General features: G+C 42.4%; 1 protein-coding gene across 3 annotated transcripts in view; it reads right to left on the bottom strand.

Annotated features, from left to right (window-relative positions):
* Nucleotides 1-1,137: 1,137 nt before the first annotated feature.
* Nucleotides 1,138-14,518, bottom strand: part of LOC142750038 (uncharacterized) — a 45,815-nt gene continuing 32,434 nt past the window's right edge. For all 3 annotated transcript variants that reach the window (XM_075858779.1, XM_075858778.1, XM_075858780.1), the window contains 8 exons: nucleotides 10,785-10,843; nucleotides 9,938-10,001; nucleotides 9,770-9,860; nucleotides 8,860-9,043; nucleotides 8,694-8,775; nucleotides 8,001-8,131; nucleotides 5,301-5,396; nucleotides 1,138-3,268 (listed from right to left, as the gene is read on the bottom strand). In XM_075858779.1, coding sequence (XP_075714894.1) covers nucleotides 2,933-3,268; nucleotides 5,301-5,396; nucleotides 8,001-8,131; nucleotides 8,694-8,775; nucleotides 8,860-9,043; nucleotides 9,770-9,860; nucleotides 9,938-10,001; nucleotides 10,785-10,843 — 1,043 coding nt within the window. In that variant the 3' untranslated portion in view covers nucleotides 1,138-2,932. The remainder of the gene's footprint in view (nucleotides 3,269-5,300; nucleotides 5,397-8,000; nucleotides 8,132-8,693; nucleotides 8,776-8,859; nucleotides 9,044-9,769; nucleotides 9,861-9,937; nucleotides 10,002-10,784; nucleotides 10,844-14,518) is intronic.

Raw genomic sequence — 14,518 nt, 5'->3', positions numbered from 1 at the left:
GCTAAACCTACATTTTCTTTGAAAAAATGTAGATATTCATTTTCACGGCCTACTTCCAATAATTTCTGTAAAAAACCTGTGCGGTCAAAATGCTCACTATACCCCTAGATAATTTCCTTGAGGTGTGTAGTTTCCCAGATGGGGTCACTTTTGGGGGATTCACCGCAAGAGCCCTTCAAACCTGACATGGTGCCTAAAATATATTCTAACAAAAATAAGGCCCCAAAATCCACTAGGTGCTCCTTTGCTTCTGAGGCCGGTGCTTCAGTCCAGTAGCACGCTAGGGCCACATGTGGGATGTTTCCTAAAACTGCAGAAACTGAGCAACAAATATTGGGTTGCATTTCTCTGGTAAAACCTTCTGTGTTATAAAAAAAATTTATTTCTGCAAAAAAATATGACATTTGTAAATTCCACCTCTACTTTGCTTTAATTCCTGTGAAATGTGTAAAGGGTTAAGACATTTTCTAAATGCTGTTTTGAATACTTTGAGGGGTGAAGTTTTTAAAATGGGGTGACTTTTTGGGGGTTTCTAATATATAAGGCCCTCAAAGCCACTTCACAACTGAACTGGCCCCTGTAAAAATGGCCTTTTGACATTTTCTTGAAAATGTGAGAAATTGCTGCTAAAGTTCTAAGCCTTGTGATGTCATAGAAAAATAAAAGGATGTTCAAAAGACAATGCCAATCTAAAGTAGACACATGGGGGATGTTAATTAGCAACAATTTTGTGTGGTATAACTGCCTGTCTTACAAGCAGATACATTTAAATTGAGAAAAACGTAAATTGCAATTTTTCACTAAATGTTGGTGTTTTTCACAATTAAATACTGAACATATTGAGCAAATTTTGCCAGTAACATAAAGTCCAATGTGTCACGAGAAAACAATCTCAGAATCGCTTGGATAGGTGAAAGCATTCCGGAGTTATTACAACATAAAGTGAAACATGTCAGATTTGAAAAATGAGGCTCTGTCAGGAAGGTCAAAAGTGGCTAAAGAGGGAAGGGGTTAATGAATGCATTGGAACAATAATAATAAAAAAATAAAAAAATAAAAAAAAGTTACAAAGGTGGGCATAGCCTTTACAACGTCATCACCTTAACAGTGCAGGGTCCAAAATAAAAAGGCCACGAAAACTTTCTTACAACTTTATTTACACTTCAGCACACAACAGAAATAGGATACAAAATGAAAACATGGTGTTAATACAAACAAGACTAAATATGAATAATAATCTGGTGGAGCTACAAGCGTCTGACGGGTAAACTGGAAACGTCTAGAATTTACAACCCGGGCATTGTACCCTTTCTGCGTGGATATCTCTGAGCTAATGTTGATGCTCCTGCCAGTAAACCTAAATGGGATTGTAACCCCCATTGCCTTAAACCTATGACGTGTCCGTGTTTGTGAAAACTGGAGGGCGACGTTAAAGGGGATTGTCCCATCTGGATAAGCCCTCTTCATATAATGTCTGCAGGTGCCCTCCACCATGGCCAATAGAGGGGGGTCCTGAGCATAGATCCCCTCCTTCATGATCCATATAGGTCTCCATAAGGTCAAGGCCGTGCGTAGGACATGTTCCCAGATGACAGCAGTCATCAACTACTCCAATATAGTGAGTTACTTAAAAGATGCCGGAGAACCCTTTTCTTTTTACTTATTCAATGTCAAAATGTCTTCTGGCACAGGTTTCATGTCATGTCCCGTTTGCTTTCCTTCATCTTTCACATTAGAACAAGGGGCAGATTTATCGAAACAGTCTAAAAGGAAGAACTATCATTGCTGCCTATTGCAACCAATCACAGTGCACCTTTCATTTTTCTAGAGCTGTTTAGAGAAATGAAAGCGGAGCCCTGATTGGTCGCTATGGGCAACAAGGCCAGTTTTGACGAACCATGTCCCATTGTAATCAATGGTTTGAACCTAGAGAATGGAAGAGGGGGGGGAGGGGGTGATCTAGAAATAAAGCGGACCATAGATATAATTGTAATCATTAATATTTGGAGATGTGTTCCCTCAGTCATAACAGATATAGGACTTTTTTGGGTTAGATGTTATGATTTAAAGGGGCTGTCCGGGATTAGAAAAAGTCTGCTTTTTATCCAGAAACAGCGCAATTTTTGTCCATGGGCTGTGTCTGGTATTGCAACTCACCTGGATTCATTTGGGGATGAGCTGCAATATCAGACACAGACCATGGACAAGAGTAGCGCGGTTTCTGGAGGACAAAAGTAGACTAAGATGTAGACTAAACCCCAATAGTCTTCATTCAGGCAAACAATACTTGTGAAATTTGTTAAGGAATCCACCAATACTTGCAGATATCTTCTGGCGTCTGCCTTTTTAATGACCAGTGTTGAGCGTAAAATTGGCCATCGATCCTCAGAACTACTCAGTTGATTTAGGAAACGGACTCTAAAATGGGATGAACCCGACATAAGGAATAGGGAACTGATTAAGTGGGTTGTCTCACAATGACCCCTTTACATATGTCCAATTGGATACCATAAAGAAGGGGTTTTCGTTTAGGGTCCCCCCTCTATAAGTACAGAGTGTTGCTTTGTAAGAACGTTTCCTGCTCTGGTAGTCCCGGCAAGCCCGTGAATTAGAAGGTGGGTCATTTATGTGAAAAGTTGGCAATGCAATACATTTTCTCAGCGGCCACTACAGAGGAAGAGAACGATCGGACGCGGATAGTCGGCAAATCTATTTAAAAAAAGGGTCGTCTTTGTCAGCTAACCTATGTAAGAGATTCTAAAGCACAATGTCACGCAGCATTTATCCTCTCTGGTGGTAGGCGGAAATTTTGTTGGAGGCAAGGGTTAAAGGGCTCATACTTAAACGTTAATGATTTAAGGGGAATTTCTTGCCCCAGATGAAGTTGGTATAAAGTAAAAAACTATTTCACAGTAAGAGATAATAAGTAACTTCACGGGGCCTCAGCTGCCTCCTCTGCCTCTTCTTCTTCCGCCTCCTCTACTTCTTTAACGCTCCCGTCAGTATATATAGTCGGGGATGGGGCTTCCTTAGGTATCGGATCAGGTCCCTTCTCCTCTGGCTCGTTGGTAATAAGGAGTTTCTTCTCAGAGTCTTCATCATGAGCAGGATCTTCATTATGGTTAACAGGAACCTCTTGGCCATCTTTGTCATCAGCAATGTCGTCTTCAAAATAATTAACAACATCATCTTCCTCAGCGACTAGGACTTCCTGTGTGCTGCTTACATGCGGCGAATATACCGGTATGTCCTTGAAGGGGTTTTGTCCCTGAAAAAAACCACACAAGAGACATAAGTTTCCAGCTATGACATCGCGGCAGCTGGTTCACTATCATTTGTAGGGTATATGCCGTTAATTGGTGCATCAGTCACTTAGCCTGAGTCCCCCTCTTAGTCAGAGCAGGACGCCGATCTTGCTCAGCAGGACCTATGTGGGGAAATTATATTCTAGGGCCATGGTCTCCAACCTGTGGCTCTGAAGCTTTTTATGGAGCTTTTATTCCCAGCATGCCCTTACAGCCTCAGGATGTAACGTATCAACTAACATTACATGGGGTGTAAAATTGTTATATCTATGACCAATACTATAAAAGGGGGATAAGCTATAAACACCATTAGCAATTCATATTCAGGTCTGTCCTATATCAGTCGGTCCTATGGTATTGGCATAATTTGGACACTATAGTGAATATAAAATATATATAATATATATATATATATATATATATATATATATATATACACATATACATATATATATATATATACATACATATACACACACACACACACACACACACACACGCACACACGCACGAGTCCCATTATCATGACCAATAAGGTGCTGGTAGGTTGTCTCAGGTATCTGGAGCCGTGCTGACTGCAGTGCATCCCACATTTGCTGGAGGGTGGGTGGGGGAGAATCCATAGAGCAAACAAGAAGATCGAGGTGGTCAATGGGTTCAAGTCTGGTGAATTAGGGGGCCAGGGAAGTACTTGGAGGTCTTGGTCGTGCTCTTCCAACCACTGTCGGACATTTCTAGCCGTGTGACATGTTGCATTGTCTTGCTGGAAGATTCCATCTGCCCCAGGGAAGACAAACCGCACGTATGGGTGGACGTGATCAGCAACGATGGATTCATACCCAGATCGGTTCAGAGTGCCTTCCACATGGATGAGTGGGCCCAGAGAATGCCATAAAAAAATACCCTAGACCATAAAACGCTGCCGCCACAAACCGATGTTCTTCCAGCAATGGTTGCCGGGTGTTTGTTCTCTTATGTTTCTGGCCTGACACGCCAACATTAATCCAGACAATGAAGCCTTTTTTTTCCGATGCACCTCTTAGCATAGGAGCAGTGACCATCTGTCTCCTTCGGAGCCCCATACGCAGTGGGGTTCGCTGAACTGTTTTAGACACACGTCTCGTAGCCCCCTGGTTGATTTTCATTGTGAGCTACTCCAACATAGAGTGTTGTTTGTCCCGCGCGCACCTTCGTAGCCGACGTTCACCTCTCCCAACATCAGGTCGTGGTGCTCCGCAGTTTCCAAGTCGGTTATTCCCAATGGGCCATTTGTCCACTCATGATACACTTTCACCACAGCAGCACGCAAACTGTTGGCAAACTGCGCGGTTTGAGAAATACTGCCACTCGTGGCCCGAAAGCAAATCATCCATTTTTTTGCAACTCTGACAAATCGCCCCATTTACCCATGACAACGAGTGATATATGTTCAGCCTATCGCACACCTTATATACCCACCGAGCAATTCCACGACATCACTTAATTCATGGGCTACGCGCTGCCTACGTCGAAACTATAAGGTGGTCATAATAACGTGACTAGACAAACACACACACACACACACACACACACACACACACACACACACACACACAGTATTGCTATTTGTGCAGTTCGTTGTATTTGAAGACTTAGTTTGTGCTACGTTCTTTAATATCTTATAATACTGTAGTTGGCACCATTTTTATATTTTACTTGTAATCTGGACGTCGTCTCCAAATCCCTCCTTCCAAATTGTCCTTTGTGCGCACACACAGCAGCATACAGATGTAATACTACCATTGACATCACTGTATGTATTTCATCTTAATGTATGTTCTCTGCAGGTGTATAGGAAAAACTAGCCCCTACCCCCATGCAGCAGCAGCAGTGTCTATGACCCATGCTCTGGTAAGAAGGTAGAATATAATGTGAACCTGTTAAACATCCTTCTAGCGCTACAATAACCATTCCAGACTGCATACAGCAGCCCAGCAGCACACGGCCGTCACTTACCTGGTTGTATTTTTTTAGCATTTGCAAAACGTCACTATCCAGTAAAAGCTTCTTTGCTACCGCAAGGCTATTGGTCTTTGTGTTTCTGGATATGTCCTGGTAAACATAAAAACATTTAGAGGCACAATCATTCAAATTGAAGAAAGGAGGAAGTATTGCAGAAATTATCTGGTCTCACATTCACCCTTAGTACTGTGATGGAGCTGGATTCTACGCCCGTCTCCAAACTAAACTCCCTGAATGTTATCACCAACTAAAGGCAACAAAAAGAAACCGAAGTGCCTAAAAAAAAAAAAAAAAAAGAAACTGCACGCTTAAAACCCTCTATAAACGTGATAAGCTCACATTTTGCATTAAGGCCGATGCAGCGAGCAACGATCAACGTTGATCAGCACTGAATTACGCCTGCCAGAAGTAGCGATGTATGGGGACGAGCGGTCGTTACTCCAATCGCTCGTCCCCATACATCATGTCGGCTGCCGACAATGATATTTAACTTTTTTAAAACTATGCAATCAGCCGATGATTGAGCGTTTGCTCGTTCATCGGCTGATCGCTGCCCTGTTTACACAGGACAATTATCGGCAACGAGCGGTCTACAAACGCTTGTCTGCCTGATAATTACCCAGTGTAAACCCCCCCCCCCCTTAGTTGCTTTGTAAGAGTATGTTGACACGCAAACTCAAAAACGTCTGAAAAAACGAAGCTGTTTTCAAGGGAAAACAGCTCCTGATTTTCAGACGTTTTTTAAGCCACTCACGTTTTTCGTGGCCTTTTTGGAGCGGTTTTCTATAGACAATGAAACCGGCTCCTAAAACGTCCCAAGAAGTGACCTGCACTTCTTTTTCGCGGCCGGTTTTTTACACAGCCGTTTTTCAAAACGGCCGCGTAAAAAAACATCCCTTCGGAACAGAACACCGTTTTTCCCATTGCAATCAATCGGCAGATGGAGGCGTTCTGCTTCGGATTTTGCAGCCGTTTTTCGGGCGTTTAGGGCCCGAAAAACAGACGAAAATAGGCTGTGTGAACATACCCTAAACGTGGGCCTATTATATGTAAAACACACTCTAGATTGCATAAACCACTCAAGTAATTTTTGAGCCTCAGGAAAAAAAAAAAAATTGTGTTTTCATCATATTCCCAAATATTTTTTTTTGTTTTGTTACATCAAAGCAGCTGCATGAGGTCTTGTTTTATAGGGGGTCAAGATGTACTTTCTATCAGAGCATTTTGAGATACATAAGCATTTAAAGGACGGCTGCCAATTTTTTTCATCTCTGTATGTGTCGATTAACGACACATACAGACATGGAATACGGCGCATACATCCCCATAGAGAATGCGAACGGTCGTGGTTTCCGGACATGTGTTCAAGCAAGGACTAGGAGCAGACGGACCGGAGGGAGCGGCGGCGGCTGGAGCAGGTAAGTTATTTCTGTGTATGTACGTGTTTTAGTGTGTGATTACTACTGTATGTAAACCTACTACACTGCATTTGCTAAAAAAATGGCGGCACACAGTGTAGGAGGTTTGAACATTCAACCCCCTCCTTTCTCCTGGCACTAGCCAGGATAAAGGAGGGGGGATTCTGTGAGCTCACTAGAGCGAGTGTGTCTACTCCAATTTTGCAGCATAAAGCAATGAGGTTGCTTTACCACATGCCAATGCTGCAATGTTGGGAATTGCTCCCTCTAGTGACCAGCACATGGAAATGTTATAAATTAGAATCTAATTTATAGTATTTCCTGACTCGTGAAAAAATTACAAAAAATAAGAAAAATGTCTAATCATGTATATAATATTTTTTTTTGGTAATAACATAGTTTTACCCTAAAATAGACCTTTTATTTGTGATACTCATTGTCTACCGTAAATTTTAATGTTACATGTCTATATTAGGGTAATTGGGTCAGGGTTCGCGGTACGGCAAAAGATGCTTCTATCTTCTCCTCGGGTCCCCGGCAGTCATTGGCAGCCGAAAACCAGACATTCAGCTGCCCGATCGCTCGCCATGTGTTATGAATGATGAGCTGCCACTTCCTAGATGCACTTCTGACATCACCATAGTAAATGAGACTTTAGACCTTCTGACAGGCTCAAAAGGGTTAAGGGTCAAACAAAGCTCGTGCCCATCCCTGATCCCTAGGACCTCAATGAGAACTAGAGAGAAGCCGATTTTTTGGACCAACAATTACGATGCAGAAGAACCAATTTTCCAGGTCTGAGATTATGTTTTGAGAATAACCGGCAAACGTATTCTTTCACTCGTGCTAGTCCTAGGACCAGCAATCGTGGGAATCCTGAATTTCCCTAATATAGGTCTGTGATCCGAATTGCAACCTCTAAGGCTATGTTCACATCCATCACAGATTCCGGGAAATATAGCCCTGCATTCTTGGCAAAACCAAATGGACCCCATTGTAATTCAATAGGGTCTGTCCGGCACCACCGGTATCCTTTGTGCAATGGATCCCTCACTGCATCATGGCATCCATTATAAACGGAAGCCACGACACAGATGTGAACAAAGCCTAAGGGCTGAAGAATTCCAGTAATAGAAATATACTAGGAACCAGCTGTATATGGTTTACATACTTAGCAGATCCATAAGTATCTGTTGCTGCCAAGTGTATGATGTGCGTTAGGTGAAGGATCACCAGTTATTCTGAATATATCGGTTCTATTCCAATTGGTCTGTACCTTGCCCTTCTGTTTGTGGACGTCTGATTTTGTGTGTTCGATCAGAAGGTGACGGACATCTGGGATGACAACATCACAAGCCAGACAGTGTACCGCTTGGATACGATGCAAGTAATGTTCAACACCCACTCCTAAAAGAGAGATGGCAATACAATAAATATTCATAATACAACACAATAAGTACACATAATGATGGCAACACAATAAAACACAACAGACATAACAATAAATATACACTCCGCAATACACAACGATGGCAATACAATACACAACACACCACGGTGGCAATACAATAAAAACACAACGCTGTACATAGAGGAGGATCTGAAGAGCATAAGAGGGAACATCTCACTCATAGAAGACCTGATTGAACTAGGACTACTCCAATTGAGGAAGGGGGGGGGGGGGGTTCTCCTAATCAGTATTCCCCCTTAACAAACATCAAAAACATATGGGGGGATTTATCAAAACTGGTGCAGAGGAAACGTGGTGTGCGGCCGTAGCAGCCAATCAGGATTCTCCTTATATTTTTCAAAGGTCTTCTGCAAAATAAAAGGACGAATTTGATTGGTTGCTAAAGGCAACTACTCCACTTTTGCCTTGCACTAGTTTTGATAAATCTCCTTTATGAGGCAAGACAAAATAGGGCAGAGTAAAGTGGTCCATTTCAGGGAGCAGAGTGCCCCGTCTCACCTGTAAAGGAGTCTCTGATGGGATTTAGCTTCTTCGTCTGTCGTTGAATGGACATTTTATTTTTCATAAATAAAAGGTATTCCTAGAAATAAAAAAAACATTGTTAACGGCCTCCTTGCCAGGCTTGAGAAGCTTCGCAGGGTATATTCATACGATTCTCTCTTACATGAAGGAAGTCCACACGGTGCTTGGGGAAAAAAATACATAGATGTCTTAGGATCTCTTTGTGCTGGTTGGAATAGAAATGTTTCTGGATTTCTGTCTCGTCCTGGGTTTGATATTGACACAAACTACATGAGAATATAGTCTTGGGATTACCTTGCCATCCATATTTTTTCGCAACTTTGGGTCTGATGAAAAAAACAAAACAAGGAGAAGCATACATGATCAGGAGATTTTCCTAATACACTTTTGAGTTACGGGACTTCTTAAAGGAATGTCCCACCTGAACCACCTCTATATGATCTATTACGGTATATGGATGTCATAGAGGTGGGTCGCCTCTAGCCTGAGCTGAAAGCCGTTCTAAAGAGCAGATCTCGCTCTGGCAGACTCGTCGCAACCGATTACATGGTCGTCCATTAACTTCAATCGGTACCGTGTAATACTACATACACCCTGACAAATGTGTAGCAGTCTGCAGCATCCCCCCAGTGTTTATGGATGATCTTATTATGTTTAAGCAGTTCATTGCTGGGCAACTGTTTTTCAAGACTGGGCACACATACTTATAAATGCTTGGCTCCCTGTTGCCACCACTAGGGAGCTGATCTGTATTCACCAGAATAGCAGACACATACAGAATGCCCCCCCTAGTGGCAGCCACAATTAGTGATATTTGTGTGTGGGGAAACAGAGTAATGGTGCTATGTACCAACACAACCTTATCAAGTATACCAGGAAAAGCTCCAAATTATTTATGCTGCGGTTAACACTATAATAGGATTGAAATAGGTGGGTCCCCTTAAAATAGTGGTTGGGTATGTAATATGGGGTTACATACCAGAGTGAGTTACACATATCGATCTGAGAAGTAGAGTAAGTGAATAAGACATGACACTATCTTTGGTTCTTACAGCTCAGCAGGAGGATTCGTCTCATCGGTCTTCAGCTTCTTGTGTGATTGGGTGGTCTCATCATCATCATCTTCACTATCATCATCATCATCTAGGAACGGACATCAGTCTCTGGTCACAAACAAAGTTCTTTACTTATAATACAGGAGTAATGGAAGTAGTATTTACCTCCGGTCGTGCAAGCTGCCACGTGCATCTTAGTCTCTCCGTTCTGGGTCCCGGTTTCTTTCTGCTGCAGAATAAAATGAACGGAGATCTAAAACCTCATTGAAACTTAGAGGGGGTTCTCACTTAGATGCCCATAGCAGGAGAATAGTGTATTCATTAACCCCATCACACATTATCCAGCATTACTCCCCACAACCTACAAAAAAATTTAACTTCCTGGTTCTGTGTCTGTGTAGGGGAGGGATGAAGCTGCAAGTGAGAGCAGGAAGAAAAAGAGCAGCCTGTTACGGATATCTCTCCCCCTGTTTATACACCACTGACTGCAGGGGGTATACAGGAACTATTCTTCATGTTATCACCCCTCCATACCAGTCAGAGGGGGATATGTGCCCTATGGTTGTCACATACAGTGGTGTCTTGCAGCTGCACAGCCAATCCCCAGTTTCTAATAAGACGATTTGTTGACTTTTCAAAACGTTACGCTTTGATGTAAAATTGCATGAAAGCAACATGAGTGTAAAGTGTTGGGTGGCATTTTATATGATAATATATGTATTTTATAATTCAGGTTTTATTTGTAAAAATTTTCCCGGCAGCAAAAAGTTAACGTTTTCCTGGTTTATATAAATGAAAGGGTTATTCCATTCACAGAGTCACATTGTCTATACGGGATACAGTTGAGGCAAACCCTCAGCTGTTAGAAGCATTAGAACTGAACATCTAATTCCCCAGTCGGGGGATGTAAGACCGCTTTTCCAATGTTGTCCCAGTAGTCATACATGCCATAAATTGTAATGGTGAGAAAACCCCTCTAATGCTCCATTCCAGCAATGACCTCCATACTTACTTGTTCAACTTCTGAAGTTGAAGGCTGGCTGAAAACTGGCATCTGCTGTTGATTCAAAGCTGTATCGATCAATAAAAATGTAATGATTAAAATAAAAGGATGATACATGTTACAAACACAAACAAGGAGAGGATATCAAAGCCCCACATCTACCATTCCCATCACTTAAAGCGTACCTAACCTTTAAAGAGACTCTGTCACCAGATTAGAAGTGCCCTATCTCCTAGATAATCTGATCGGCGCTGTAATGTAGATAACAGTGGTTTCTATTTTGAAAAACGATAAATATTGAGAAAGTTATGCACAATTTTAGATTTATGCTAATTAGTTTCTTAATAGACAACTTGGCGTGTTTTTACTTTTTTACCAACTGGGCGTTGTGAAGAGAAGTGTATGACGCTGACCAATCACTTCTCTCCATTCATTTCTAGCAGTACTCGCAACACAGCGTGATCACGCTGTGCAGTCACATACTCCAACATTAACTTTACCAGTGTCTTGAGAGTGAATAGACATTGCCTCCAGCCAGGATGCGATGTCTATTCACACTCCCAACAATTCGGTAAAGTTTCTGTGAATGATAGCACAGCGTGAGCTCGTGAGATCACGTTGTGCTGTGTGAGTAAGTCCCCAAGAAACTTTACCAAAGTGTCGGTAGTGTGAATAGACATCGCCTCCTGGCTGGAGGCAATGTCTATTCACTCTCAAGACACTTCGGTAACGTTAATGTGGGAGTATGTGACTGCACAGCCTAATCACGCTGTGTTGCGAGTACTGCTAAAAATCAATGGAGAGAAGTGTATGACGCAGATTGGTCACTGATTGGTCAGCATCATACACTTCTCTTTACAACGCCCAGTTGGTAAAAGAGTAAAAACATGCCCAGTTGTCTATTAAGAAACTAATTAGCATAAATCTAAAATTGTGCATAACTTGCTCAAAATTTATCGCTTTTCAAAATAAAAACCACTGTTATCTACATTAAAGCGCCGATCACACTATGTAGGAGATAGGGCACGTATAATCTGGTGACAGAGCCTCCTTAAGGTGACTTTTTGGATAACTAGACGTCTGTGTACATAAGGAATAACATTTTACCTTACCATTATATGACGCTATTTTTTTTCCGTTTCCACCGCTGCGGGCTCTATTTTTAATTCTTAGTTTTCCTTGAGTTTAGATCCAGAGAGAGAAAATGTAGAAGCGTTTGTGTGTCTCTCCTGTCTCCCTCCAGCTTCCTCCCCCTCCCCTCTTCATAGACCTCTATGGGTGGCTGTAGCCTGATCCCTGAGTGAAGCTGTGGGTCCTTTTACACAGCCCAATATGGGCCATGAAAAAGAGTGCCCATCAACCAGACAGCTTGTCAATTGACGCTGGTTAGCCAATAATTGCTTTTTGTGAAAGCAGCTATGTATAGCGACAAGCGAATGTTACTTTCATCATTTGTCCCCATACATTTCCATTATTTCGGCAGCACATCTCCGTTTACACAGAGAAATGTGCTACAGACCAGTGACCATTTTATTGGCTGTGCAAACGAGAAGATCAGCGTCTGCGGCATCTAGAAAGATAGGGCAGCTCCCTTTGATGTCTCATCACCCACCACGACGCGATCATGGCAGCCTGAGGGCCTAATGAGGACCCCAGGTCTGCCATCTTTGTGCTCCTATTAAAGGGTTATTCCCATCTTCATAAATCTAGCTATTAAGCTTATTAAATTGCCTTGCTTTATCCCACTGATGTCGTTTTCTTTATACTCATTCTTCAGGTCACGGTCAGTCCCTCTTTGTTTGCAGCTCATTGTCTAGGGATCCAGCCACCACTATTTACCTTTAGCGGTGGCCGAGCTTGCGCAATAATATCCTCTCCGTCCTTAGGAGAGGATGTCATTTCTCTCATGAACGCGCATATCGGCGCATGCGCATATTGGCGCATGCGCATTAGAGGACGGGCCGGCCATGGTTCTTGAGGACACATCAGAGGTCGGCTCAAAGTACTGCAGGGGGAGGAAGTGGCTATCCGTAAGGGGGAGAAGAATGTTACAGAGAAGGGTGCCGGGGTGTTGCAATTCACGGTGTGTTAGTCTCAACCAGACTTACCATGCCTGGTTGAGACCATCTTTCTGCCGATGTTGCTAGAACTACATTAGCTAGCAACGTCGGGAGCACGCACACTGCAGAGCGGCTTGATTGACATCCAGCCGCTCACGCCCCTTTTTATAAAAGATAACCAGCACTAGCTGAGTTATCAAGTTTTAAAAAAAAAAAAGGTAGTTAGGGAATTAATTTTTAATAGCAATTGATTTATAATTTCATTTCAGATTAGAGTGCATAAAAAAAACTAAATTGACTTAACTTGGGAATTACCCTTTAAGCATCACGATTAAAGTCACGATATACTGCAAAACATTAGTATTGCACTATATCATGAGAGCGATCCAACTAATGTTGGTATAGATGCGTAGCGGTTCAGATAGCACTAGATCAGGTAGGTGTACGAATCGGGGCCCAACCCAGTATCAGATAAAGCGTATTAGACAATTTGAAGGTGGAAAAGTTATTGTTTTTAATTTTGAGCAGTTTTTTTTGTGCAGTGCGATGTTTCAGTCACATTGACCTTCATCAGGCACTGAGCTGTGCTGGGGACTGTTGTAAGCTTGTGAATGGCGCTTTGCATATAAATGTCGGCTTGCCGCTTGTTGTGGCGCTCACAACAAGCGGCAAGCCGACATTTATATTTGATAAGTGATTAAGAAAAAAAGTCTTATGTACTCCAAAATGGTACCAATAAAAAAAAAAAAAAATAACGCTTGCTCCCACAAAAAACAAGCACTCACATTGGTCCACAGAAAAGAATCAAAAGTTATAGCTCTCAGAATATGGCGACACAAAGCAAATGTATATTTTGAACTATTATTTTTTTTTTCTTAAAAAAGTAGTAAAACAAAAAAATTATATAAATTTGGTATTACCGTAATTGCATTGACCCACAGAATAAAGTTAGAATGTCCTGTAAAGATGTAAAGTGCTGTGGGCTACTTTCCTTCTATTTGCCTCTGCTGCCTGTTGATTGTCTGTAAAATCTCTCGTGCTATTCCCCTGATAGGGGAACGTGACATGGACAAATATTTGACGAAATCTTTGAGAGATCAACCTACCCGCTCTTGTGCCGCCCGGGATACCCCCGTCCTCCAAAATGCAGAAATCCAAAACCCATATGAAGGGGGATAAACAGACTCCCAGTTCTTCTTCTAATAGAGGATCCAGCTCTCAAAATCAGTTCTCCCCAGAACTTCTTCCTGATGACGATGTCACGCCACCCAGACTAACCCCACAGAACAGTCCTTCGCATGACTCGGAAACTGACTCACTTCAGGCGACCTTAGTGGCACAGGAGGACTCCAAACTTCTACTTCCTCTCTTCGACAAGCGGCTGGATATCTTGCATACTTCCATAAACTCTGCATTGGCGCAAATCACTTAGAACTCTCAAAAAATAGCAGATATGGAAACACTGTTTAATACAGCGGAAAATTCTATCGCCACAATGGAGGTCGCCTTACGGCAAAGTCAAGCCACATCCCAAGCCCTGAGAGACAAACTGGATGACCTAGAAAATAGGGATCGGCGTACCAATTTGCGCTTCGTGGGCATCCCTGAAAGAGTGACGAACGACCAGCTACTGGACTACATCACCAAAGATATACCCACAGCCCTCCACATTGACCTGGGACG

This window comes from Rhinoderma darwinii, chromosome 3 (assembly GCF_050947455.1).
Source record: "Rhinoderma darwinii isolate aRhiDar2 chromosome 3, aRhiDar2.hap1, whole genome shotgun sequence".
NCBI lineage: Eukaryota > Metazoa > Chordata > Amphibia > Anura > Rhinodermatidae > Rhinoderma > Rhinoderma darwinii.
The sequence above is the reverse complement of the archived record's forward strand: the minus strand, read 5'-3'. Positions and strand labels throughout refer to the sequence as shown.